At 38.8% G+C, this 26689-nt stretch overlaps 2 protein-coding genes across 2 annotated transcripts in view; one reads left to right on the top strand and one right to left on the bottom strand.

Annotated features, from left to right (window-relative positions):
• The window catches only part of dbf4 (DBF4 zinc finger), a 95717-nt gene that overhangs the window by 36569 nt on the left and 32459 nt on the right, over positions 1-26689 (top strand). The window lies entirely within an intron of this gene.
• Positions 1-26689, bottom strand: part of slc25a40 (solute carrier family 25 member 40) — a 47701-nt gene that overhangs the window by 16482 nt on the left and 4530 nt on the right. The window contains exons 4-10 of the mRNA XM_028817133.2: positions 25236-25342; positions 18817-18884; positions 17495-17619; positions 15020-15193; positions 5765-5874; positions 313-394; positions 135-215 (exon numbers count right to left, since the gene is read on the bottom strand). Of these exons, the coding sequence (XP_028672966.1) occupies positions 135-215; positions 313-394; positions 5765-5874; positions 15020-15193; positions 17495-17619; positions 18817-18884; positions 25236-25342 (747 nt within the window). The remainder of the gene's footprint in view (positions 1-134; positions 216-312; positions 395-5764; positions 5875-15019; positions 15194-17494; positions 17620-18816; positions 18885-25235; positions 25343-26689) is intronic.

Consider the following 26689-nt stretch of genomic DNA (forward strand, 5'->3'; position numbering starts at 1 on the left):
TGATATCCTTTATGTATATTATGAAACTGTCTATATTATTTTTTGTATTTACACAAGTAACATCACAGATACAGGCTAGAAAATTTAATCTAAAATGTATTGCAATTTTGATAATTACAAAAATAAAAAGGTACCTGCAAAGATTCCTGATATGCCATTTTCAGCAATAATCCTTTTCATTATACCAAACGTTGATGACAACTTTCTTGGAATAACTGCAAAAAATAGCACTGTTACAAAATTGCATTCCAATTAAAACAAATTCATATACTACATAAAAAGAAAAAAACATAGATATTACACAGAACTTACTATTCCGAGCTTCCAACTCCCCCAGTTCAATCTGCCTTTGAGTTTTCACCACATCAAATGGCAATGTTAGGATGGCAGCTATCTATAAAAGAAAAAGAAATGTATACATAAAATGTTTAACAAAAAACAAACTCATGAAGCAATTAAGATTTAAGGTATTTGAGTAGGCAATGTCATGAAAGACTGTTGACTCGCATTTTATAAACAGTGATCAAGTAACAAAAAAAGACTGTCCGATTCTGCCAGGTAGTGTTTTAAAAATATGTTTATGTTCTGTTAAGATCCACTACTATAACAATCAATGGCCAAAATTAGTGGGGATTCTCCATTCGATTGGACGCTAATCTAAAGCGGTCGATTTTCACTAAAAAAGACTCGATCAGTGATAGGAAATTTGGCCGATCACAAAAAACGATCTTTTCAGCCCCTGCTTTTCATAATTTAGTTGCAGTGCTCCTTTACACGAAGTATTATAGTAATTGAGCTAGCGTGCGTCCGTGTCCGTTTAGTATAAACAAAGAAAGTCAAGACTTGTTTTACAAGCATGAAGAGACAACTGGAACAGTAGTCTCTACATTAAAGAAAGTGGAGGAATAAACTAAGAAAAAGAAATCAGAGAAGTATTCCTGTGCAATTAGACAAAAGACAAGAAAAGCTACTTTAATGATTCAGACCTTTTGACAAATTTGTGTCTTTTTTTTAAAGATTTGTACTTTGTTTATTATTGTTGCTGTGTGTAATACAGTATAAGTTTTGGTAAGAAACAAATGCTGCCTTATTAAAATGGTAACCCATATTTATAATTACACCTCAATAATTATGATTATCTAGCTGATACATGGAAGAAAAAAAAAAACCAACACACTTGTACAAGTATAATAAATGTGTACTTCAACAGTAAAAAAAAAAAAAAAAAAAAAAGCTGTAGTACAATTAATGATTAAAACCTGTAAGTGCAGGTGTATTTACATTTAAACAGTGTTTAATTGCCAATACCAATTAAACTTATTAAATGAATTTTAATGATTAACATGCTTCTGCAGTAATGTAAAAGTACTGTATCATTTTGCATCGGATTCTGTCCCATTTTCTCTTTAACCCAAGATCCCTAACTGTTGTTTAATGCTGCTAACCTTCTCACTAAAATGAAAAATAACTCAGAATTTTGATTTTACTTTTATTACAACACTTTAAAATTCCCACCTAAATGTGCTTCATGTCAAGCAACAAGTCAAGTCATACAATTAGTCTCAGTTTTACCTTGTTGCTGGTTTGACACATGATGCCTAGGACAGTGAGATAAAACTGGAAATATTCAGGCCACCTTTATTACAATATTGGTACTGCTGTAAAGGTAAACAAAATAGACAGACTGTATGGACCCTGTCATGAAATTGTGACAATCTCGTATTTTCAGGTGAGTCCAAACGTTGCCAACCACCTTTTTTTTCTGAATGCCTTGACATTAAATGTACCGCCACTGCTGCTACTAATGATGCTAAACGGTATATAATCTCAAAATGAGTCTTTTGTGTGGGAAATCTTAAAGCACGGTGAAAAACACAATCCAACATCACAGTCGAGACAATTGCACGTTTCTTTTCGAATTTTCATTCCAGATTTATCCGTTTTTGAACAGCATACTGCACAGGTACGAGATGGATTCTCTTTTTTTTCTGTTGGCGGTATATAAATCAATAAAATGTCTACCAGCGCTCTGGATTGATCCATGATATGCTGGCTCAACCGCGTCCCTTTACTGGTAGTGTGGACGGTGGATGTGCGGCAACAATTTGTTCTACAAGTTGGCATGTAGAGTTTGCATGAGATACAATTTCATGAGCTTTTTTTTTTTTTTTTTAAGACGAATGCATTCCAAATGCACTGTTCCACCAAATAATGAAATATCTTTTTGTAGTATTTCTTTAGTTGGGAAGAAAGTCAATTCTTGATCCGCACAATCTACGCTGCCCATCGTACTATTGTAGTCGACTACAGCACAAGGCTTCTTAACCCCTTAACCGCCCTCTGCCGGATATATCCGGCACCGTTGTTTTAATGCTAACGCCATACTGCCGGAATTATCCGGCACATTTGCCTGTGGTTATATGAATGCCTGGCAAGTAGTATAACTGACGGTTTGGCGTGGGTATTATTACTACGTTGTATTTCAACAAGTCTGTGGTTGTTTTGGCCGGTCATGTGACGTGATTCGCATGTAACAGCTGTGAATATGGCGAAACGTAAACTGACTTCAAGTGAGGCTTTGCAGGCGATTTTGGACAGTTCTGATCATGATTGTAGCAGTTCTGAAGAAGATTTTAGTGACAGTGATGAGCAGCAACGTGCGCTGCATGATATTGTGAATGAAGACGCATCGGATGACGGCGCTGAGTGGGTGTATCCCCAGCATCTCAGCTGGGCTGCTGCCCGTGGTGAACTACCTTTTCTGCATTCGTTTGAGGGAACGTGTGGCTTTATTGTTGATGTAAACAATTACACTGCTGAGCAGTTTTATGAGCTGCTTGTGTCACCTGATTTGATCAGACATTTTGTTCATCAGACAAATCTGTATGCAGCACAGTTTATTGAGAAAAATCCCAATTTACCTCCACATTCCCGTGTTCGTGCTTGGTTTGACACTGATGAAAACGAAATGAAAAAATTCATTGGGATTTTGATGTTGATGGGAATAATCAGAAAACCAGATATTGAGATGTACTGGTCTACAGATCCTATGTATGCAACACCTATTTTTGCAGCTGTCATGACACGTAACCGATTCTCTTTGCTGCTGAAATTCTTTCATTTGAATGACAACAGAAATGAGCCAGATAAGAAAGATCCAAACCGCGACCACTTGTTCAAGCTACGTCCTTTGATTGATCATTTATTTGAAGCATTTCAGTTGCCCTACATGCCAGGACCGTCAGTTGCAGTTGATGAAAGTTTATTGTCGTGGAAGGGCCGCTTACAGTTTCGACAGTATCTACCATTGAAAAGGGCACGGTTTGGTATCAAGATGTTTTGCTTAGCTGAGAATTCAGGTTACATTTATAGATTTCGTGTATACACTGGCAACTTGCACAACATTTAGTGGTCAATACTGCTTGAATAAATGTAAAAAATGTAAAAAAAATGTAAAAAAGTAAAAAAACGAAAATTGTTCAGATTTCGCCTGGCTTGGGGAATATTTAGGGAGTTGGCGGTTAAAGGGTTAACCTACTTGTTGCCTTTTGCCTGCACTGTGACTGTAGCTTCATTATGTACAATGCTAAGAAGACAAACATCTCTCTTGTCTTTCCATTTCAGTACAAGCAATTTACCCTTTTGCCAAGCTACTAGTGCAACTTGCTGTAATTTAGCTCTGCTAAAGTCTTCTGGCATGCCATGACAGCTGGGACACACTGGTCCATTTGTGTCAGTCTTTCATTGCAGCAAGATGTCAAATAGTTCTGGCGATGTATAAAAATTGTCCATGGTTACACCGTAATATCGATCCAACAGAGCATCTATCAAAGTCAGTACCAACGACGTAGTATCGTACTGATTATATTTCAGATCAAACATTGTCATTTTTCTTGTGTACAGAACCGAATTCCAAATGTATCCCGTTTTAGATTCATACAAACTTTATGCCAAATCTTGCTCTTTTTGACACGATGTACTGTATCCATGACAGTCTGCCCTTATAAGCCATGAGACTTTCATTAATGCTGACATCATGGTCCGGAATGTAAACGCTCTGAAAATTTGCTACAATGGCCTGGTATATCTCCCAAATTATTTTCATTTTTTGTGCTGGATGGGTATTCTCATCAAAATCTTCATTCTTGGTAAAATGCAGATATTTCATAATTAATGAAAACCTATGATGGGCGGCACGGTGGCGCAGTGGGTAGCGCTGCTGCCTCGCAGTTGGGAGACCTGGGGACCCGGGTTCGCTTCCCGGGCCCTCCCTGCGTGGAGTTTGCATGTTCTCCCCGTGTCTGCGTGGGTTTCCTCCGGGCGCTCCGGCTTCCTCCCACATCCAAAGACATGCTGGTTAGGTGGATTGGCGATTCTAAATTGGCCCTAGTGTGTGCTTGGTGTGTGGGTGTGTTTGTGTGTGTCCTGCGGTGGGTTGGCACCCTGCCCGGGATTGGTTCCTGCCTTGTGCCCTGTGTTGGCTGGGATTGGCTCCAGCAGACCCCCGTGACCCTGTGTTCGGATTCAGCGGGTTGGAAAATGGATGGATGGATATACTTAAGATGTAATTTCTCCAAAGAACGGCAGCACTGACAACATTTATACAGCTTACTGTCAAGTTTGGGTCGCAAAGTTGCACAGGAGTACACCGAAGGTTTTCCAAGAAGTAGAAACTTTATTGCTGTTCAGGCAGACACAAACAGTCTCTTTCAGAGGCGATCTGGCCTCACAAGGAACAGCTGTCAAAAATTCCTGCTCAAAATAACACAAACGGCTTCTTCATCAAGGGGGTATAGCGGCCCGGAAGCAGTGGCAGGAGCAGGAATCGGTCTTTTAAATGTTTGAAGCCCTGCGCAAGGAGAAGGTCGCGCGGCAAGGCAGCATGTCTGCTGCTGATCCCACAAACAGCAGCTGAAGAGTGTGTTTATTTCCCATTGAAACACTGTTTAAGAGGGGTCAGACACCCCTGAGCCTGAAGCATTAACCAATGTAGCAACGACCCACTGCGCCACCCGCATTGAAAAACATTTGCCCTGAAAAAATGTTATACATTAAAAATGTGTAACATTCCTTTTCTTGACATAAAATGTATTTTTTGGTAGTTTTAAATGTTGCAAAAGTCATGATTACCCTGACACAGAAATTATACATCTTTGCTCTGATCAGATCTAAACAGAGAATCATGTAGTTAATTAACTTATCTTATTCTAAAGACATAAAGCATTAGCTATATGCAACATCTATCATATGTCTTGAAGATGGCTTATCTTGAAACTGGAAATGAATCAGAACATATGACAAATACCACTGGAGAATGAGATGATGCTTATAGAAATGTATTTTTCCTAATATTGGTCTTTGGTCATAAACGTACTTGATTTGAAAATTTATAATGTTACTTTATTTTTTCTTTATTCTGTAAACTATTAGGATAATTAAATTCAGTTACTTTAATATTTACAGCATTTAATAATGCCTTCTGAAGCAAAAATTATAATATTTTACATGTAGTAAATTATAACTAACTTAAAACTACCTTACCAAAGAAGACCACTGACAGAAAGTATTAGTATAAAAATGGGCTACAGATATTATTTACTATGAACAAAATTCATTAAAAATAAATGTGTACATAATGCGTTAATTAAAACATGACACTGAAGAGAACATTTAACTTACATGATTATTTAACAGTAACTTTCAAAATAAATAAACTGTGTACATTTTCAAAAGCATACATTTGTTCTGCTACAGGTGCACTTACAGAGCCTGAAACTGCTCCCGATGTAAACGTGATCATGAATGTGGGCTCTCTCAAGCCATTCTTGTCACACAGCCACTTCTTGCCTAGTTCATAGGTATACCAGTACATTGCTGTGGGAACACACAGTGCAAATAAAGAAAAAGCAAACAATGCACATCTAGCCACCTAAAGAAATATTTATTTTTCTGTAAAAATCTGCAATGAGATGTTTTTAAAAAGTTTTCAAATTCAAGATAATTAGCTAGCAGATTTTTAAAAAACATAGGAGTATACACAGAATACCTACCTACCTAAGAGTTTATACAGAATATCTAATAGCAAACTTTGGAATACCTGCACAAAAGATGTTAATGGCATAATGTAACAGAACCACAGAACTCAATTTATAAAAATGAAACTTTCTTATAATAAAGGAGATATTGTTATAGAATAAAATAATAAAATCTGCATTGTGTATCTCTGTTCTGAAAAAAATATCAGTATTTAAATATTTTGTTTTCCTTTTATAAGGAAAAAAACTACGCAATACAGAAAAAAACATGGAATCATTAAGAGATAAACTAAACAGTACGTGAATTAAATGCAAGTGGAGATATGAAAATGGAAAAAACAAAAAATATGTACTGTAGTATGATTGAAATTTAATAGTAAACAAAGTAAAAAAAAAAGCAAGCAAGAAATTCTTGCTAAAATGCACACATACTAATTATGCTGAAAGCAAAACTGCTGTCCATTACATAATGTAAATCCAAGGTAGGGCTTGGATATACGTCAAATATACTTGATGCATTGTGGCTTATTCTATGTGGGATGTAGTACATTGCTATATCATGCACATTGAGTACAAACTGTCTCATTATTTTTATTTATAATTAGGTCCATAAATATTTGGACAGAGACAACTTTTTTTCTAATTTTGGTTCTGTACATTACCACAATGAAATTTAAATGAAACAACTCAGATACAGATGAAGTGCAAACTTTCAGCTTTAATTCAGTGGGGTGAACAAAACGATTGCATAAAAATGTGAGGCAACTAAAGCATTTTTTTAACACAATCCCTTCATTTCAGGGGCTCAAAAGTAATTGGACAATTGACTCAAAGGCTATTTCATGGGCAGGTATGGGCAAGTCCATCGTTATGCCATTATCAATTAAGCAGATAAAAGGCATGGAGTTGATTTGAGGTGTGGTGCTTGCATGTGGAAGATTTTGCTGTGAACAAACAACATGCGGTCAAAGGAGCTCTCCATGCAGGTGAAAGAAGCCTTCCTTAAGCTGCGAAAAAAGAAAACCCATCCGAGAAATTGCTACAATATTACGAGTGGCAAAATCTACAGTTTGGTACATCCTGAGAAAGAAAGCAAGCACTGGTGAACTCAGCAACGTAAAAAGACCTGGACGTCCACGGAAGGCAACAGTAGTGGATGATCGCAGAATCATTTCCATGATGAAGAGAAACCCCTTCACAACAGCCAACCAAGTGAACAACACTCTCCAGGGGGTAGGCGTATCGATATCGAAGTCTACCATAAAGAGAAGACTGCATGAAAGTAAATACAGAGGGTGCACTGCAAGGTGCAAGCCACTCATAAGCCTCAAGAATAGAAAGGCTAGATTGGACTTTGCTAAAGAACATCTAAAAAAGCCAGCACAGTTCTGGAAAATCATTCTTTGGACAGATGAAATCAAGATCAACCTCTACCAGAATGATGGCAAGAAAAAAGTATGGAGAAGGCGTGGAACAGCTCATTATCCAAAGCATACCACATCATCTGTAAAACACGGTGGAGGCAGTGTGATGACTTGGGCGTGCATGGCTGCCAGTGGCACTGGGACACTAGTGTTTAATGATGATGTGACACAGGACAGAAGCAGCAGAATGAATTGAGGTGTTCAGAGACATACTGTCTGCTCAAATCCAGCTAAATGCAGTCAAATTGATTGGGCGGCGTTTCATGATACAGATGGACAATGACCCAAAACATACAGCCAAAGAAACCCAGGAGTTTATTAAAGCAAAGAAGTGGAAAATTCTTGAATGGCCAAGTCAGTCATCTGATCTTAACCCAACTGACAATGCATTTCACTTGTTGAAGTTTCTGTATTACATCTTGCCTGAAGAACGGGCCGGAGTTGCCTCGAAAGCTTGCATATTGTAATCTTTTTAGTTAGCCAATAAAAGGTGTCATTTTGCTTGGCTTTTCTCTACTTGTTGAAGACTAAACTTTGGACAGAAAGGCCCACAAACAAACAGCAACTGAAAGCCGCTGCAGTAAAGGCCTGGCAGAGCATTAAAAAGGAGGAAACCCAACATCTGGTGATGTCCATGAGTTCAAGACTTCAGGCTGTCATTGCCAGTAAAGGATTTTCAACCAAGTATTAGAAATGAACATTTTATTTCCAGGAATTAAATTTGTCCAATTACTTTTGAGCCCCTGAAATGAAGGGACTGTGTTAAAAAAATGCTTTAGTTGCCTCACATTTTTATGCAATCGTTTTGTTCACCCCACTGAATTAAAGCTGAAAGTCTGCACTTCAACTGCGTCTGAGTTGTTTCATTTAAAATTCATTGTGGTAATGTACAGAACCAAAATTAGAAAAAAGTTGTCTCTGTCCAAATATTTATGGACCTAACTGTATTTTTAACCTTTTGAACCTGGCAGGCCAGTTTTTGGGCCAGCTTCATAGCTGTACATATATGAAATCCCAGTATAACGACCTGCTTGTCTATTGTCATAACCCTGCTGGATCGAATAATGGCCTGAGCTTATCTGTTATGTTGCACTACTATTACGCTACTCTACTCTCAAAATCTAGAAGTCCGCTGCTGTAGAGGTATATTCTTAAAAGACCACTACACTTCTCTGCTGTCATTACTCGGGATGCTGGCTTTCACTATATTAGACGTGTTATTTTGCTTGACTTTTCACTACATTCATAATGGCTAACACGGTACAACACCCTAGTACTACTATATTAGACTAAATACACATTATACCACAGACTAATGCAAACTACTCTATTTTTTTTTTGCAGCAGGTCAGCTTTGTTTTTTCTTGTATGTTCTAATAAGAAAACAAACGAACGGTTTTCAGTTGTACTTTAGCATGGGATTAATTCGGTGTGCTCAGAGAGACGCAAGCAAGCAAAGAGAGTTTTTGTCCCTCTGCTCTTTTCAGTCTGAGTTAACCTTAGGACATCTGAATTACAGTGTAAAAGGTGTACCGCTCCAGTTAAAACTCTCCACCAATCATTGTCCTTGGTGCGAGTTGCATTATGCCTGAGGCAGTTCGGGCATCTGACATCACAAGCAAGAGCCACCTGGGGAAGGAGAGATGCTGGGCAATTGATTGGAAGGTGGTGAAAATCATGTGAAGCATTGTTCTGCCACTAAAGAATGTTTTAAAGCATATCATTCAAAAGTTCAGTTTTGGCATTAGGTCCTTAATATCACAATATTTATCCAATCACAATATTATGTTATTTATAAATATTTAAATATATGTTAATAAAGACAATCCCCTCCTTTAACCGCCACCTTATCGTGGTGGAGGGGTTTGTGTGTCCCAATGATCCTAGGAGCTCTGTTGTCCGGGGCTTTATGCCCCTGGTAGGGCCACCCAAGGCAAACTGGTCCTAGGTGAGGGACGAGACAAAGAGCGGTTAAACAAAACCTCCTATGATGGAAAACAATTTTGGACGGCGTTTTCCCTTGCCTGGACGCGGGTCACCGGGGCCCCACTCTGCAGCCAGGCCTGGAGGTGGGGCTCGATGGCGAGCGCCTGGTGGCCGGGCCTGCACCCATGGGGCTCGGCCGGGCACAGCCCGAAGAGGCAACGTGGGTCCCCCTTCCCATGGGCTCACCACCTATGGGAGGGGCCAAGGAGGTCGGGTGCAATGTGAGTTGGGTGGTGGTCGAAGGCGGGGACCTTGGCGGTCCGATCCTCGGCTACAGAAGCTGGCTCTTGGGACGTGGAATGTCACCTCTCTGAAGGGGAAGGAGCCTGAGCTAGTGCGTGAAGTTGAGAGGTTCCGGCTAGATATAGTCGGATTCACCTCGACGCACAGCTTGGACTCTGGAACCAATCTCCTTGAGAGGGGCTGGACTCTCTACCACTCTGGAGTTGCCCCCGGTGAGAGGCGCCGAGCGGGTGTGGGTATACTTATTGCCCCCCGACTTGCAGCCTGTACATTGGGGTTTACCCCGGTGGACGAGAGGGTAGCCTCCCTTCGCCTACGGGTGGGGGGACGGGTCCTAACTGTTGTTTGTGCGTATGCACCGAACAGCAGTTCAGAGTACCCACCCTTTTTGGAGTCCCTGGATGGGGTGCTAGAGGGCATACCATCTGGGGACTCCCTCGTTCTGCTGGGAGACTTCAATGCTCACGTGGGCAGTGACAGTGAGACCTGGAAGGGCGTGATTGGGAGGAATGGCCCCCCCCGAACTGAACCCGAGCTGTGTTTTGTTATTGGATTTCTGTGCTCGTCACGGATTGTCCATAACGAACACCATGTTCAAGCATAGGGGTGTTCATATGTGCACTTGGCACCAGGACACCCTAGGCCTCAGTTCGATGATCGACTTTGTGGTCGTGTCGTTGGACTTGCGGCCACATGTCTTGGACACTCGGGTGAAGAGAGGGGCGGAGCTGTCAACTGATCACCACCTGGTGGTGAGTTGGCTTCGATGGTGGGGGAGGATGCCGGTCAGGCGCGGTAGGCCCAAACGTGTTGTGAGGGTCTGCTGGGAACGTCTGGCAGAGCCCCCTGTCAGAAGTAGCTTCAACTCCCACCTCCGGCAGAACTTCGACCACATCCCGAGGGAGGTGGGGGACATTGAGTCCGAATGGGCCATGTTCCGTGCCTCTATTGTTGAGGCAGCTGACCGGAGCTGTGGCTGTAAGGTGGTCGGTGCCTGTCGTGGTGGCAATCCCCGAACCCGTTGGTGGACACCGGCGGTGAAGGATGCCGTCAAGCTGAAGAAGGAGTCCTACAGGACCCTTTTGTCCTGTGGGACCCTGGAGGCAGCTGATAGGTACCGGCAGGCCAAGCGGAATGCGGCTTTGGTGGTTGCTGAGGCAAAAACTAGGACATGGGAGGAGTTTGTGGAGGCCATGGAGAACGACTTTCGGACGATTTCGAAGAGATTCTGGTCCACCATCCGGCGTCTCAGGAAGGGGAAGCAGTGCAGTGTCAACACTGTATATGGTGTGGATGGTGCGCTGCTGACCTCGACTCGGGACGTTGTGGGTCGGTGGGGGGAGTACTTCGAAGACCTCCTCAATCCCATTAACATGCCTTCCAATGAGGAAGCAGAACCTGGGGACTCAGAGGTGGGCTCACCTATCTCTGGGACTGAGGTCACCGAGGTGGTCAAAAAACTCCTTGGTGGCAGGGCCCCGGGGGTGGATGAGATACGCCCGGAGTTCCTCAAGGCTCTGGATGTTGTAGGACTGTCTTGGTTGACACGCCTCTGCAACATCGCATGGACATCAGGGACAGTGCCTCTGGATTGGCAGACCGGGGTGGTAGTCCCCCTCTTTAAGAAGGGGGATCGGAGGGTGTGTTCCAACTACAGAGGGATCACACTCCTCAGCCTCCCTGGAAAAGTCTATTCAGGGGTCCTGGAGAGGAGGGTCCGTCGGATAGTCGAGCCTCGGATTCAGGAGGAACAGTGTGGTTTTCGTCCTGGTCGCGGAACAGTGGACCAGCTCTATACCCTTAGCAGGGTCCTAGAGGGTGCATGGGAGTTTGCCCAACCAGTCTACATGTGTTTTGTGGACTTGGAAAAGGCATTCAACCGTGTCCCTCGGGGAATCCTGTGGGGGGTACCGGCCCCCCTGATAAGGGCTGTTCGGTCCCTGTACGATCGGTACCAGAGCCTGGTCCGCATTGCCGGCAGTAAGTCGAACCCGTTTCCAGTGAGAGTTGGACTCCGCCAGGGCTGCCCTTTGTCACCGATTCTGTTCATAACTTTTATGGACAGAATTTCTAGGCGCAGCCAGGGCGTTGAGGGGGTCCGGTTTGGTGGGCTCAGGATTGGGTCACTGCTTTTTGCAGATGATGTTGTCCTGTTTGCTTCATCAGGCCGTGATCTTCAGCTCTCTCTGGATCAATTCGCAGCGGAGTGTGAAGCAGCTGGGATGAGAATCAGCACCTCCAAATCCGAGACCATGGTCCTCAGCCGGAAAAGGGTGGAGTGCCCTCTCAGGGTTGGTAGCGAGATCCTGCCCCAAGTGGAGGAGTTCAAGTATCTCGGGGTCTTGTTCACGAGTGAGGGAAGAATGGAGTGTGAGATCGACAGGTGGATCGGTGCGGTATCCGCAGTAATGCGGGCTCTGCATTGGTCTGTCGTGGTGAAAAAGGAGCTGAGCCGCAAAGCGAAGCTCTCAATTTACCAGTCGATCTATGTTCCTACCCTCACCTATGGTCATGAACTATGGGTAGTGACCGAAAGAACGAGATCGCGAATACAAGCGGCTGAAATGAGTTTCCTCCGCAGGGTGTCTGGGCTTTCCCTTAAAGATAGGCTCAGTCATCCGGGAGGGGCTCAGAGTAGAGCCGCTGCTCCTCCGCATCAAGATGAGTCAGATGAGGTGGCTCGGGCATCTGATCAGGATGCCTCCTGGACGCCTCCCTGGTGAGGTGTTCCGGGCACGTCTAACCGGGAGGAGGCCCCGGGGAAGACCCAGGACACGTTGGAGGGACTATGTCTCTCGACTGGCCTGGGAACGCCTTGAGATTCTCGCGGAAGAGCTAGAAGAAGTGGCCGGGGAGAGGGAAGTCTGGGCATCTCTGCTCAAGCTGCTGCCCCCGCGACCCGACCTCAGATAAGCGGGAGACAACAGATGGATGGATGGATAAACGGTGAGAATAAAGTGGAAATGTCAACTTTATTCTCAACAGAATCTTAGCAGCACTACACAGACTGCAGTGACGCTGAGAACAGAGATGTCACTTCCTGACGTCCTTTTTCTGAAGACTCATCTGTTCTGTAAATATCTGTCTAATTGATAGAACGAAAAAAATAGGCTCTGAGATCTTTCATATTGTTGGTTACAGTAATTTATTGTTTAAGTTTAAACAACTTTATCAATTATAATCTATGATTGTAAACTATCAGTTACTACATCTTTTCACTTGTGGCAATCAACTTTTGTTACCTGTCCTATTACACTTCCTGAACAAACAGGCTCTAGCCTAATGTTATTCAATCATGTTTACCTGTTTTGTAAGTTGCTTTGGATAAAAGCATCTGCCAAGCAAATAAATTTATAGTGTGAATATTTGATATGCGGGCGGCACGGTGGCGCAGTGGCAGCACTGCAGCCTCACAGTAAGGAGACCTGGGTTCACTTCCCAGGTCATCACTGCATGGAGTCTGCATGCTCTCCCAGTGTCTGTGTGGGTTTCCTCCGGGTGCTCCGGTTTCCTACCACAGTCCAAAGACATGCAGGTTAGGTGCATTGGCAATTGCCCAGGGTTGTTCCTGCCTTGCGCCCTGTGTTGGCTGGGATTGGCTCCAGCAGACCCCCGTGACCCTGTGTTAGGATATAGCGGGTTGGTTAATGGATGGATGGATATTTGATATGCAATAAAGTTTTGCCCCACCCAGTAACTTAAATCTGCCAAGTTCAAAATTCACAAACAGCGTGCATCTTAAAGAAGACATGTTGCATTGTTCAGAATCTTAGTAACTGGTGCATTTTGCTGTATGGCTCGATTTTGGAATATACAAGTATGTAGGTAGTGCAAATATGCATTGTAATTCCCATAATTCATGATAATGATAACTACTCCAAAACAAGCAGAGAGCCCAAATACACACACAAAAAAAATCAACAGGTCTCTTAAAAGACTAATCATCAATCCTCTAGGTGGAACTGAAAAATTCAGGGTGCACATATGCACACCTGAGCAAAAGTATGCCTAAAATATTGCAAGGTTTAAGGGCCAACTTAAGCGACCCAGAAAAAGACTAGCAGTGCCAGACAGAAAGAAAAATTTGCATACATCAAAAAGGAATTTTTTTCTAGATAAGAAATTGAATTGAGCATATCATTGAATATTGGAAAAATACAATCATGACAAGAAAGTTGAGCTTTCAATTAACATTTTAACAGTAAGATAAATTACTGAGGTGAGTTTACTACTTATTTACCTTTTGCACAACAGCACTATATGCTGAGGGGACAGTGCCCAATTGGCCATAAAGGAATATTCTGCCCAAATACGGTATTTTTTAAAAAGTTACTTACCCCCATGAAGTTTGTAGTTTTTTTTTCTCTTATATTTTCATGGAGAGTGGACATAAAGTTTTTGATAGAATGTGTCCCAATGATGACCAGCTCTAGCCAACAATAGCAAAAACATCCTTAAAAGAAATCTTTCGTTAGTCATGTCGCAAAATTCACACATGAAGTCACCCAGTCTTGTAAAGGGGCTCCGTTTGTGGACCACTTATTTTCCAGAAGTTACTTATTTAACAATAAATTTATGAAAAAGCTGTGAGCATATGACTGAATGACCTTATGTATGGATTATGCAACACAAGTAGCAGAAGATTTTTTTCATGGATGTTTTGATAATGTTTGCAGTTGCCCAGCGTTGATCACCATTTAAACTTTAATTCTGTTCTTCACGATAGCAGGAGATTAAAAATTTTTGTCAGCCATCAACAGAAACTACATGGGGTAAGTAGCATATAAAATATTTTTGGGTAGAATGTTCCTTTAATGCTGAAATATCACTGGAATGATTTAAAATTGAATTGATACAATTCTCTTTTGAAGATCTGCAGAACAGCAGGAACCCGTTCACAAAAGTACAGAAAGATTTCTGATGGATTTATGTGCTTACAATATTTTTTTTCCTGTAGCAATGTGACAAACTTTTTATCTTTGGCTGCAGAATTATTCAGTCTGGGCTAATTTGTATACTGGCCTTTACAACGTAAAATAAATAATGTTCAATACATACAATAAAAATATGCCTACTGTATTAATACTGAAACAATTATTCAGAGTTTATGCACATCTTGATATTCAACAGCTTTGAAGATAAACTTGTAAACATCCCTCAAACCTAATTCAAACAAATTTTGAAACTATAAGCAATCATAGTTCCTTAAATTCACAAGGTTATAACATAACTATTCATTGGGCTTGTGAAGCAAAAACATATTTTTCTTTATCATAAGGAAGGGCAATACTGTAATTAAGAAGCAAGTATCAAAAGCTTATGCTAGCATACCTGAGAAGGGCACATCCCTCAGTAATGTGGCACTCAAGCCTCTCCAAAGAGACAACAAGCCATCTGAAGCCACTGCCGACTGAATACAAATTCGTAGCTCTTTATAAGAAAGTTTCTGCGACTGCATTTTTGTCCTAACTAATTCCAAAGGACTGATCACTGAAGCAGATCCCACTAGAAGAAAAAAAATATATATACTGTATATAAAATTATATATACAAAACCAAGTTTGTCATTTAGCTACAACATCAAATTTAAATGTATTGGCATAAATTTTAAAAATGTTTCTTTTTGGGTCTCTTGATATTAGACTTTAAAATATTTCATAATATATGTAATCGATATCTGCCCTGCTGTGGCAAGAGTAAGGAAATTCAAAGCTAATGATTTTTATGTGAAGCTATGATTGAAGGAACATTCAAATGCAGTTATATTGAAAAAAAAAACTTAAAATTAAAAAAACTCTTAAAATATCCAATACCAGTATTAAACAATTAAAAACCTACAGTAAACTAAAAAACATACAGTATGTTGTTTTTATACCACAAAAATCGCTGCCAAATTGCTTTCCTTTAACAGGTAAAAAAAATGTCTAATTCATATTAAGAATTTAATGAGTCATGTAAAGTTAATTTTAAATTTAATGTTTATAATCCAGTTACTTTTTACTGTAAAAATGTTATAAACTCCAGACTTGACCAGCACGAACACTGGAAAAGTAAAGCCAATCTAATTTTTTTAAGACATAAATTACCTTAATTACTTTAAACAGGCTATGAGCTTCTTAGACTGTACATTATACAAATAAGTGAAAAAAACTTCTGGAAAAAAAAAACCAAGATGAATTTTGGGAACTGCCTTGACTTTTGTAGAAAGGCGGTTTTCATTCAAACTGGATGGACTATTTTGCTTTATGCCAACAGAATGTAAAATGTTTTCTTATTAATTACTTGCTAACACTATCAAGACCCTCAGCTCTGTGAAGCCGTTTTTAAAACTGCAAACGTGTTGGGATCATGTACACCCATTTTAGCATGTGATGTTACAATACCTATTTTACATTTAAACAACCTTGCTTTAAACTGGAAAGGTGAAAGACAGAATTAACAATTAAGCAAACAAAACACATTTTTAATTTTGACAAGGAACGTTTAAAAGATACTAGGTTTTGGTTAGCCATTTAATTTAGAGGTTTGCATTAAAACAATAACCATTTCGATTTTTGGGAAGGGCAACAGTCCGTTTGGTTGTTCTGAGGTGGGTTAAATTTGGGTGTGTTTTTTCAAATTTATACCCATATTCCCTGTGTAGAAGAACTTGAACAATTACTGAACTTTTTTATATATAAAATCAACTATAACCAAAATTAACATCAGATACTATTAATAAAATGTAATGTTAATAGTGTATCTAGTGAACATCAGCTTGTTATGAAATAAAACAGTTCTAGTTAGGAACACTGATTTCTACTTAAATGATTTGTTTTCTTACACTATCTTGGCTGATAAATACAGACATTCCCAAAGCTGAGACACCTCCACGGACTATATTCAGAGAAGAAAGACTTTTTACAACATGCATCAACCACTGTCAATTTTGACAGCTTTGCTTTAGTGAACAGCAATGGTTATATCTTAAATGCAACTTTTATTTGCAACGACATTATCGTAATATCAAATTATACACTTTTGATTTTTAAAGAAGGGGGAAATAACTTGTGAAGCAGTGTCTATCATCAAACCTTTATAAAAAAAAAAAAAAAAAAAAGTTAGGGATAAGCAGCAGAAGTGGATGTAGTACATTCGGGGGTGTAAAAATGATATCAGTTCATCTTTCATGTGTGTTCAAACTAAAATAAAAGAATATACAGTATTTATTTTTATTCCATATTCGAATCTCCTAAGACTTTATGCCCTCTACTGGTTCCCTCTCTTCAAGACGGGTGGGGTATAGGATAGAGTTTGAACAAACAACCTACACACATATTTTATATATTAAAAGATGGATGTATTACTTTGTCTACCTGCACTTGAGATACAGATGAACCAGCTATTTGTACTGAAATGAGTTTTCAAAGAGGTTTTTTTGCATAAAATTTGCAGAAGAAATCATCATAAAATGAGCTAAAAAACAGGTGACATCAATTGATAGCTGTCTAAGCAGGCAGTTATGACCTTATTTTTCATTTCAATTATGCTTTATATTTTTAGTTTTTTGTTTTTTTTCAGGATCAATTTAAAGTTACTCTACAGTATATAAAACATACTAAGCTTTTGGTTTAATTACTACACTCGGCGTTTGTAAGGATATTTTGGAAAACATCACCTTTATTTTGTTGCATCATATAAATTCTAGTTATTTACAAAGCAAAAAAAAAAAATCAGACAACAAAATGATATACAATTCTATATAAAAATGCATCTTTCCTTTTATTTTTTTTACTGTAATTTACAGGGAAATAATCATTTTACTTACCTCTTGCTACTGCCCCAGCTAAAAGAGGTACTTTGTCAGGATTGTTCTCCATTTTGTGTTTCAAAAACCCACAAAGCTCATCATAGCAAGTAAAGTACACAACAGTGGCAGGAACAGCCATTACACTGCAAAAACAAAGTATGTTTTTAATCATGTTTTCAAAATTCTTTGTAATTAGTGAAGATATTCAAATAAGTGGGAGAAATAAGGAGAACATTTGAATCAACAGAGAAAAAAAAAAATATATATATATATATATATTAAATAGTTGCTTCACTGGTGAATAACTAACATATCGTCTAGGTTAATGAATAAAAAAGACTAATTGCTCATTATGTTGTTTACTCTGGCTCCGAAAATAGGTATCAGTGAATTCTAGTGAACGATCATTGCTGGGGAATATTTGAAAGAAGCTTCAAAGATAAAAACTATTTAATGTTTTGTTGTTTAATGAGGAATTGTGGATAAAGTGAAGCTGACATGGAGGTCAGAGGATAATAGTGGCTCAATGCCCAATTAAAACTTTCCACAAAGGAACTTCCATCATTTCACTAGATACCTGTAGAATATATAGTGTTAATTCTTTACATATATAATTTACAGTAAAATATTAAAAGATGATATTTATTAAACTGAAAACTGTTAAATAATTTTACCTATTTAGCTGATGTCTTTTTCTGAGGTAATGTACAGATTATAAGTGGACTGCAAAATTGTTCAGATGCTTCTACAAATAAAGCACTGAGAGGTTCAGAGTCACTCAGAGAATAAGAAGTGGGATCTAAAGCATCAACTGAGGTGGACTTTCTTAAAGTTTAATATGTCAAAAAAATAGAAAAGTACTTTTTCATTACATAATAAAAACGACAACAGCAAAATGCATAGTACTTGAACTAAACTAGCAACAGTTAGAACAATCATGGTTATTACTTGAAGGTTCAGTTAAAATCTATACTTTTTCCCTTAAATAATCTTATCAAGTTTGAAGGTTTTTAGTCTAAACTTGTTATCATAATGTAAATGGTGAATGGTTTCTTATAACCAAAACCTATATCTGACTGACAAAGATATATATTATTTTTTTTTATTTTATTAATTTATTGTAATCATTCCATACAAATATATTTGACAAAGAGATTTAAATCTATGAAATAAGAAGATACACAGACTCCGATCATAGATTTGTTATTATTGAAGCAGTTTAAGTGGAATCTTTACTTCCATCTCATTTTTGTGAACTCTGTATTAGCTATTTTAATGTGCAGTATACATTGACTGCATGCCCTTTTTAACTGAAATAAAGCATTTATTTTAAAACTTACAGAGTTGGTGGAAGACCACTCCACAAAGATTTCAGTCCTTCATTATGAACAATTTTTACAAAGGCATCCTAAATGAAAACAAACAATATGCAAAATCACTTTGTAAATCCATTATACCTATCCACTTTTGAAATTCTGTAAACCAAAGTCATAAGGCTAGGATTCTAACCCTCGGCACAAGGCAGAACCCAAGAACCACCCCTGGACAGTCATACAGTAAATTCAGCTAACTTAGCACTTCTTTAGGATGTGAGAGGAAAGCTAAAATATCTAGAAATTAACCCACACAGGCAGATGGAGAATGTGCAAACGTCTCATGGATGATGCTTATCCAGGGATTCAGTTTATTGAAGCTATGAAGTTGCAGTGCTGAACTCTAGACCCACAAATCTTATTTTATTACTGATAAATAACTTTGATGTCTAGAGTGCATACAATATTCTTTAGTCTGTTTTTCTCTTCATTTCTACATACATACAAAAACCTACATATGCAAATGTGCACATCTTCCTTCTTAATTTACTTCTATTGATATTATCAATATTTACCACAAAGCATTAAAAAGAACCACATACTTGTTTCTACCAAATGAAACTGACTAAAATAACTGAATAAACAAACTGCAAATATATACTTCACAAGGACTAAGCTTTTACTTATATGTTATCATACAATTTTTTAGTTAGATTTTCTCTTTTAAAATGTTCCACATTGGCAGAACAAAAAATATTTTAAACAAATAAGTAGTCTGATATTTTTAACTATTACCTGAACTATTGGGTAGAGGTCAAAGAATTTTGTATCTAGTAGAGCAAAGACCTGTTCCTCGCCATACACACATCTCAAACATTTTAACAGACACACTTCCTCATTCAATTACCCATTCATGAACATTACACACACATTTTAAAACCTGTGCGCAAGATAAGGAATCATTACATATATGTTGCACTGAGTAAGTTAAATCATTTATATTCATTTTTTTTCACATGAAAATCCAGAATGACTGTGCCCTATCACATATAGTAACTTACTACTCAACTAAAATGTTACATAGTTAAAAATTCACATTGCAATCACACAGCTATGAAAACATCTAGGAACACTTGCAAAAAAGTGGAAGCTAACACAGAAAAATCATTTCAAGGATGAATTGACCAACAAAGTATGCATTTGTAATGCCATTATTTAGAAATGCTCAACAGACCTGTATGATATACAATGAAACACTCACTATTATAAAAGAGAACAATGTGAGGCATTACTATTTTCAGAAGCATGGCACTTTCAATTAATCTTATCCATCAGATTAAGGGGGGAAAAACAGTCTAGAAAGCAACCTACAATCATAGCAACAAAAAAATGCTCATCCGTTCATTAATTTATAAGAATGTGCCTTCCTCCAAGCTACATAGAGACTAGCTAGGCACAATAAAGACTACACAGAGCATTTAATAGCCATTTTACCATTGCTTTCAGGTGATTTTATTACTGAATCTATCAACATGTACCTTTGTCTGCAACTGCTGCCTATCATATTCATGTTTTGGCAGAGAAATTTGGGCGATAGTGTGAAAGGCTTATAGCCACTAATAAATTGACAAACAACAAATGTATGGCACATGTGAGCTGTCTGAAATCTTGATGGAGCAGAACTCCAGGCTTATGTTGAAGGTTGAGGGTGTCACATCACCTGTACCTGTTGTGCTAAATGTCCCTTTGAGCCTTGCTTTGATGGAGACACCTGCCAGTTGCATTTTCTGTTTAGTAACCAAAAATGAAATACTGCTTAAAATCAATGTTAAAAAATAAAATTTACAACAGTATAATAACTACCACATAAACTGGTGAATACAATGATTATTCTAGACATTTTGATTTATACAGACATTTTTTTTCAGTAAAGTTTATAGGACAATCATGTTTGTCAGGTTTGTGACATTTGCTGTTGTGAGATTTATGCTTGCCTCAGTATGTGGAGGAAATATTACCTGTACAATAACACTTACTAAAGGGTAATATTTACGGTAATAAGCAAGTTATATTAATTCAAATTTCAAATATCACAAACTCCTGATGGTTTCATTTTACAAATCTCTCATTTTTTAAACATTTGCCACGACTTTATAGCTCCATTTGAGAATCAAACTAGTCAACTGAAGAGTAATCCATTATTACAGAATTTCTGTAAAGCTGCATTTGCAGTGTTGTTTTCAAGGTGCTTCTCATAAGTGCTAAGACTTTGTTATTGCTTAACCGGTGTCCTAAACCTAAACTAGCCACTGAACTGGTTTGACCATGCCTATAGCAATTATGTGCAATTGAAGCATCCCATTTTTTTCCTGCACTAATCAAATGTGTGTCACATGTGCTTTCAGTTCTTGTCACATTTTAGTTGACACTAATGCACATTTTTTGCCTACAAAAGCACAACAAATAGCACAAATACAGTATTTTCCAACTGAACTATGTGGTTTTAAACAGCTCTGCCAACTACACATCTCAGCAATTATGCACTTCTGTTATTGAATTTGAGATTGTGTATTCAAATTAGTCTTCCTCATGCTTCAAAGCATTGTAACTAGCTCATTTCATCAACTTTGTAGTATAGCCACAGGTATAAATAAGCTGCAAATTGGATGGAAAGGTGAACAAATGTAGCTATATTCATTATGTTTAGATAATACAAAACCTACTGGGCTTTATTGGAAATCTAACAAAGTGCTGCATTAAAAAGAGATTGATTTTACTATTTGCAACAAACATATTCATGCTCTGAAAGCAAATATAAATCATTTTTTAATACACTTTTTTATATCATTCTAAACTAAATCAGACTGGTGTAAATGTAACAATAACTAAAGCCTTTTTGCCCTGAAAGAGCAAAACTATTTACATTTTTGTTAAAATAACAGACACAATGCCTACATTACTGAACTGAATTCAAGCCCTGCAAAGTCAACGTGACAAACCTCGAATGATTCACCTAATTTCATTCTGAATTCTCTCTCACACCTTGTATGTCTTGTTAACCTGAATTGAGCACCTGTCCTTTTCAAACAGTCTGCACATTCCCGATTTTATACATGGCAGACTTTTAATGACTCCACATAATATAGTATACCGTAAGTGGAAAAATCAATGTTGGAGGAGGATGGCTTGAGGCCAGAGAATATTTGCACATTCGTAAAATGTGTCCTATCTGACACTAACTGATGCTCCATATCATAGGCATTAATTAAGGTCTAAGCAGCAGGCTTCAATTAAGGAGAGTAGAAGTCTATTTTACTTTCTTTTCTTCTTGGACAGCAAATGGTCATTATTGTAAAACTGTGTATAACAAATCTTACAGATTCATGCACTTCAGAGTTCTCATATGGAGGAGTTTACAACTACAAACCACAGCTTCAAATATCATGAATAATAATGCGGGGAGGTGTCGATGGAAAGCAAAAGCACACAATTTTTAAAAATCTTTTCAAATTTTCTGTGTGTATTTCAGTTACCATTTTAGCAAAAATGTTGTTTTGTGCTAAACAGCTAAAGGCATACATTTCAGTTTTGTATGTTTCTAAAGCCAAAGGACTTTGGCTCTCTAGCAACTTCTCATGTACTTTTGTTTACTTGACTATCCTACTGTTTCTGGTCACTGGAAACTGGGAACCTCTGAAAACATACTGGAAAAAGCAGGTATACTATTAATTACTTCTAACCTTGTTTTATTGTTAAGTACACAGTCAAACCCCCGATCAAATATTACATGAAAGCAAAAATTTTAAGTACTAGATTTAAGGTTTCAGTTTTTACATTTGGACTGGTACCGTATTTTCAGCAATTGCAAGCCACACAAAGATAAGATTTTTTTTTTTGGACAATTGCTCACTACAGCTTTAGGAAAGCTAGGATATGTTTCCTAACTTTTGGTGAAGAGTGTGTTAGGTGGTTACTGAACGCTGGTTCAACTTCAAAAATAACAAAATTATATTTTAAAATAATAGTTTTTTTCCTTTTTGGCTATTAATTTGTGACAAAAATAAATATAATTTTGGTGTCAAAATCCTCATATCAGCTTAACATATGACATAGTAACATTTTATCCATCCATCCATTTTCCAACCCGCTGAATCCGAACACAGGGTCACGGGGGTCTGCTGGAGCCAATCCCAGCCAACACAGGGCACAAGGCAGGGAACCAAACCCGGGCAGGGTGCCAACCCACCGCAGGACACACACAAACACACCCACACACCAAGCACACACTAGGGCCAATTTAGAATCGCCAATCCACCTAACCTGCATGTCTTTGGACTGTGGGAGGAAACCGGAGCGCCCGGAGGAAACCCATGCAGACACGGGGAGAAAGTAACATTTTACTAATATTTAAAATATTTAGAACTTTATACCCTCATTTCCACATTTATAAAAATCCAGAAGGATATACAGTACATATTTATATATTGTGTTGTATTGTATATTCAAAGCAGATTTTGTTTTTTTTTTTAAATTTCAATGAATGTTATTTTTGTGCTTTGTTTGAACTGCTGTATTTGTGAGGAGAAATGCACTGAGGTGGTTTAAGCATGTGGACCATACTGGTTGAGGGGATGAGATCCAGAGGGATAGCCAAAGACAATATGGTAGAAGATGATGTTGGATGAATTGTACAAGTCTCTCCCCAAAGGAAGCCTAGGACTGCAAACAGTTAAGGAAACAGATTGGGGGGATTAAACAGGCTAACCTGGATAAACTCAGAAAATGGCCATTAACCCAGGGATGATGATGATGATGTATTTATGTACATAATGTATCTTTGAGCTTGTAAAAGGAAAGCACAAAATATCAAAACTAATTATAAATATATAAATATGAAGAGTTTGTGAAAGTATTTTTTGTAATGTAAGTCATATGATTTGGTTTTAAATCCAGTGATAGTGCTGCTGTCTTAGAGCTCTAAACATCAAGCATAAACATTAAACAGAAAGAATAAATTTCAGGTTACTGTATATATTTAATAAAAGGTTGTTCAAGAAGTCTGTTTTTTTCAAGGTTAGTCCAAGTTCCATAACTACTGTAGATTTCACTTTTCAATGAAATAACATTACTAATGTCACATGCTGGTGCATGCACAAACAAAGCCAGCAACAACTGCCACTTGCTACCACCTGTTGAGATGGCCCATGATGTCCAACAACTAAAAATTCAAAGAAAAGAAAGTGAAAAGTATTTAATGTCTCTGCCATCACTAAATGTAATGGAAATGTAAAAATGTTAAAATAATGACAAGAAGTCCCTCTCTAGATTACAGTAATCCCTCGCTATATCGCGCTTCGCCTTTCGCAGCTTCACTCCATCGCGGATTTTATATGTAAGCATATTTAAATATATATCGCGGATTTTTTGCTGGTTCGCGGATTTCTGCGGACAATGGGTCTTTTAATTTCTGGTACATGCTTCCTCAGTTGGTTTGCCCAGTTGATTTCATACAAGGGACGCTATTGGCAGATGGCTGAGAAGCTACCCAACTTACTTTTCTCTCTCTTGCGCTGACTTTCTCTGATCCTGACGTAGGGGGTGTGAGCAGGGGGGCTGTTCGCACACCTAGACGATACGGACGCTCATCTAAAAATGCTGAAAGATTATCTTCACGTTGCTACCTTCTGTACAGCTGCTTCCTGAAGCGACATGCTGCACGGTGCTTTGCATACTTAAAAGCTCGAAGGGCACGTATTGATTTTTGATTGAAAAACAAACTCTGTCTCTCTCTCTCTCTTTGTCTGCTCCTGACGGAGGGGGTGTGAGCTGCCGCCTTCAACACCTTTGTGCCGCGGTGCTTCGCATACTTAAAAGCCAAACAGCCCTATTGATTTGTTTGCAATTCTCTATCTCTCTGACATGCTCTGCTCCTGACGCGTACTCCTTTGAAGAGGAAGATATGTTTGCATTCTTTTAATTGTGAGACGGAACTGTCATCTCTGTCTTGTCATGGAGCACAGTTTAAACTTTTGAAAAAGAGACAAATGTTTGTTGGCAGTGTTTGAATAACGTTCCTGTCTCTCTACAACCTCCTGTGTTTCTGCGCAAATCTGTGACCCAAGCATGACAATATAAAAATAACCATATAAACATATGGTTTCTACTTCGCAGATTTTCTTATTTCGCGGGTGGCTCTGGAACGCAACCCCCGCGATGGAGGAGGGATTACTGTACTGAAAACCGGAGTTTAATCAAACCAGTGCTTTAGACTGAATGACAAGACTCTTGGAAAGTTCCACATTTTATTAGCCCAGTTATTGCAGTGTTTTAAAAGTAACCATAAGTAGCTCATTTTAGTATATGTGCTCTGCAGCAAAAATTAAAAAATAAATAAATACAAAAAAAAAAAAAAAAAGACAGTAAAACAAAAAATTAAACTAGCTTACCAGTGTTCCTCTGAATTGTCCTGTGGCTCTATACCACATCTTGCTATTGCCATTGTCACAGATACACAAATGATCCATAAGTCCATTGCAGTATACAAAACATTTTCCTTCAGGAGCAAAAAAAAAAAACAAAAAAACACATCTGTTTATACAAACACACCTATAATTATGAGCCAAAGCATTATGGCCACTCCCATATGAAAAAAAAAATCATCAACTGACTTGTAACAACAGAGCATGTCAAGCTCAGGTATATGCAGTATTAGATGGTAAGCGGACATTTGGGTACTTGGGTACCCTTGAACCACCAACAAGGTGCTGAACAATCAAGACTCACTGATGCATGAGGTCAATGGTATCTCTGGTATGAAGCAGCAAAAGGGCTGCTGTGACACAAATCAATGATAATTTTAATGATGGTTACAACAGTAATGTGGCATTACACACAAAGCATTGAACCCTGCAAGGTATGGGATTGTGTAGCACTCAGGCCAGTCAGAGTGCCCACACTAACTCCTGTCCAATGTCAAAAGCCGCCACAATGGTCAGTACTGGACCATGAATGAATAGAAGAAGGTTATTTGGTCCAATGAATCCTATTAACAAATAAAATGCATTATTATTAATATTTTCTGTTGCAATATGTGAATGGCTGTATACATGTACATTATTTACCTAAGAAAGAGATGGCTCCAAGATGCACTGTGGGAAGAACACAAGTCATTTGATGAAGTGTAATGCTTTGGGCAATGTTCTGCTGGGAAGAACATTGCTGCAGACCAGATATATTACTTAATGGGAGCAGTACTTTTTTATGCAATATATAAAATTTATTTTCAATATAATTTTTTTTTATGTCCTGGGTATGACATTAAACTGCATCCAGCCCTGCAAGCGGACCTCAAACTTGCAGGGAAATCATGGGGCTTGGTGGCAGGATTGTCACTCCAGCCACCATAACAAAAACTTCATACAGCTCCGAGACAAAAGAAAGGACTCCTTTCTGCTATCCATGGGAGTAGCCCTGCTGCAGCCGCCCATAGGAAGGCATTATGAAGGAGATGGGGGAAAGCCCTCAATAGCCCCATCCCTGGAACAGTCAAAACCGTTGGGAGAGCCAATGGGGTCAGGCCTGTCGGGGATCAGAACTGGTGTGGTGCTGAGGGGTTGCCCCTGCTGCACAGCAGCACTCATGTCCTGATCCCAAGCTATTTTGTCATTTGGTGGCTGTGGCAACGAGCTGTACCAGTGCATGCTCCCCAAGCTGACCTGACCAAACAGCACTCCCTGACAGAATGCACCCTGCCATATATCTATCTATATATATATATATCTATCTATATATATATATATATATATTGTGGGATATGGCCGGCCTTTTATTCCGGCTAATACTCCCAGGCTGCCAGGTGGTGCCCTGCCTGCAACATAGAGGTGCCCCAAGTTCCAGCAGT

The sequence above is a fragment of the Erpetoichthys calabaricus genome, chromosome 13 (genome assembly GCF_900747795.2).
Source record: "Erpetoichthys calabaricus chromosome 13, fErpCal1.3, whole genome shotgun sequence".
Taxonomy (NCBI): Eukaryota; Metazoa; Chordata; class Cladistia; order Polypteriformes; family Polypteridae; genus Erpetoichthys; species Erpetoichthys calabaricus.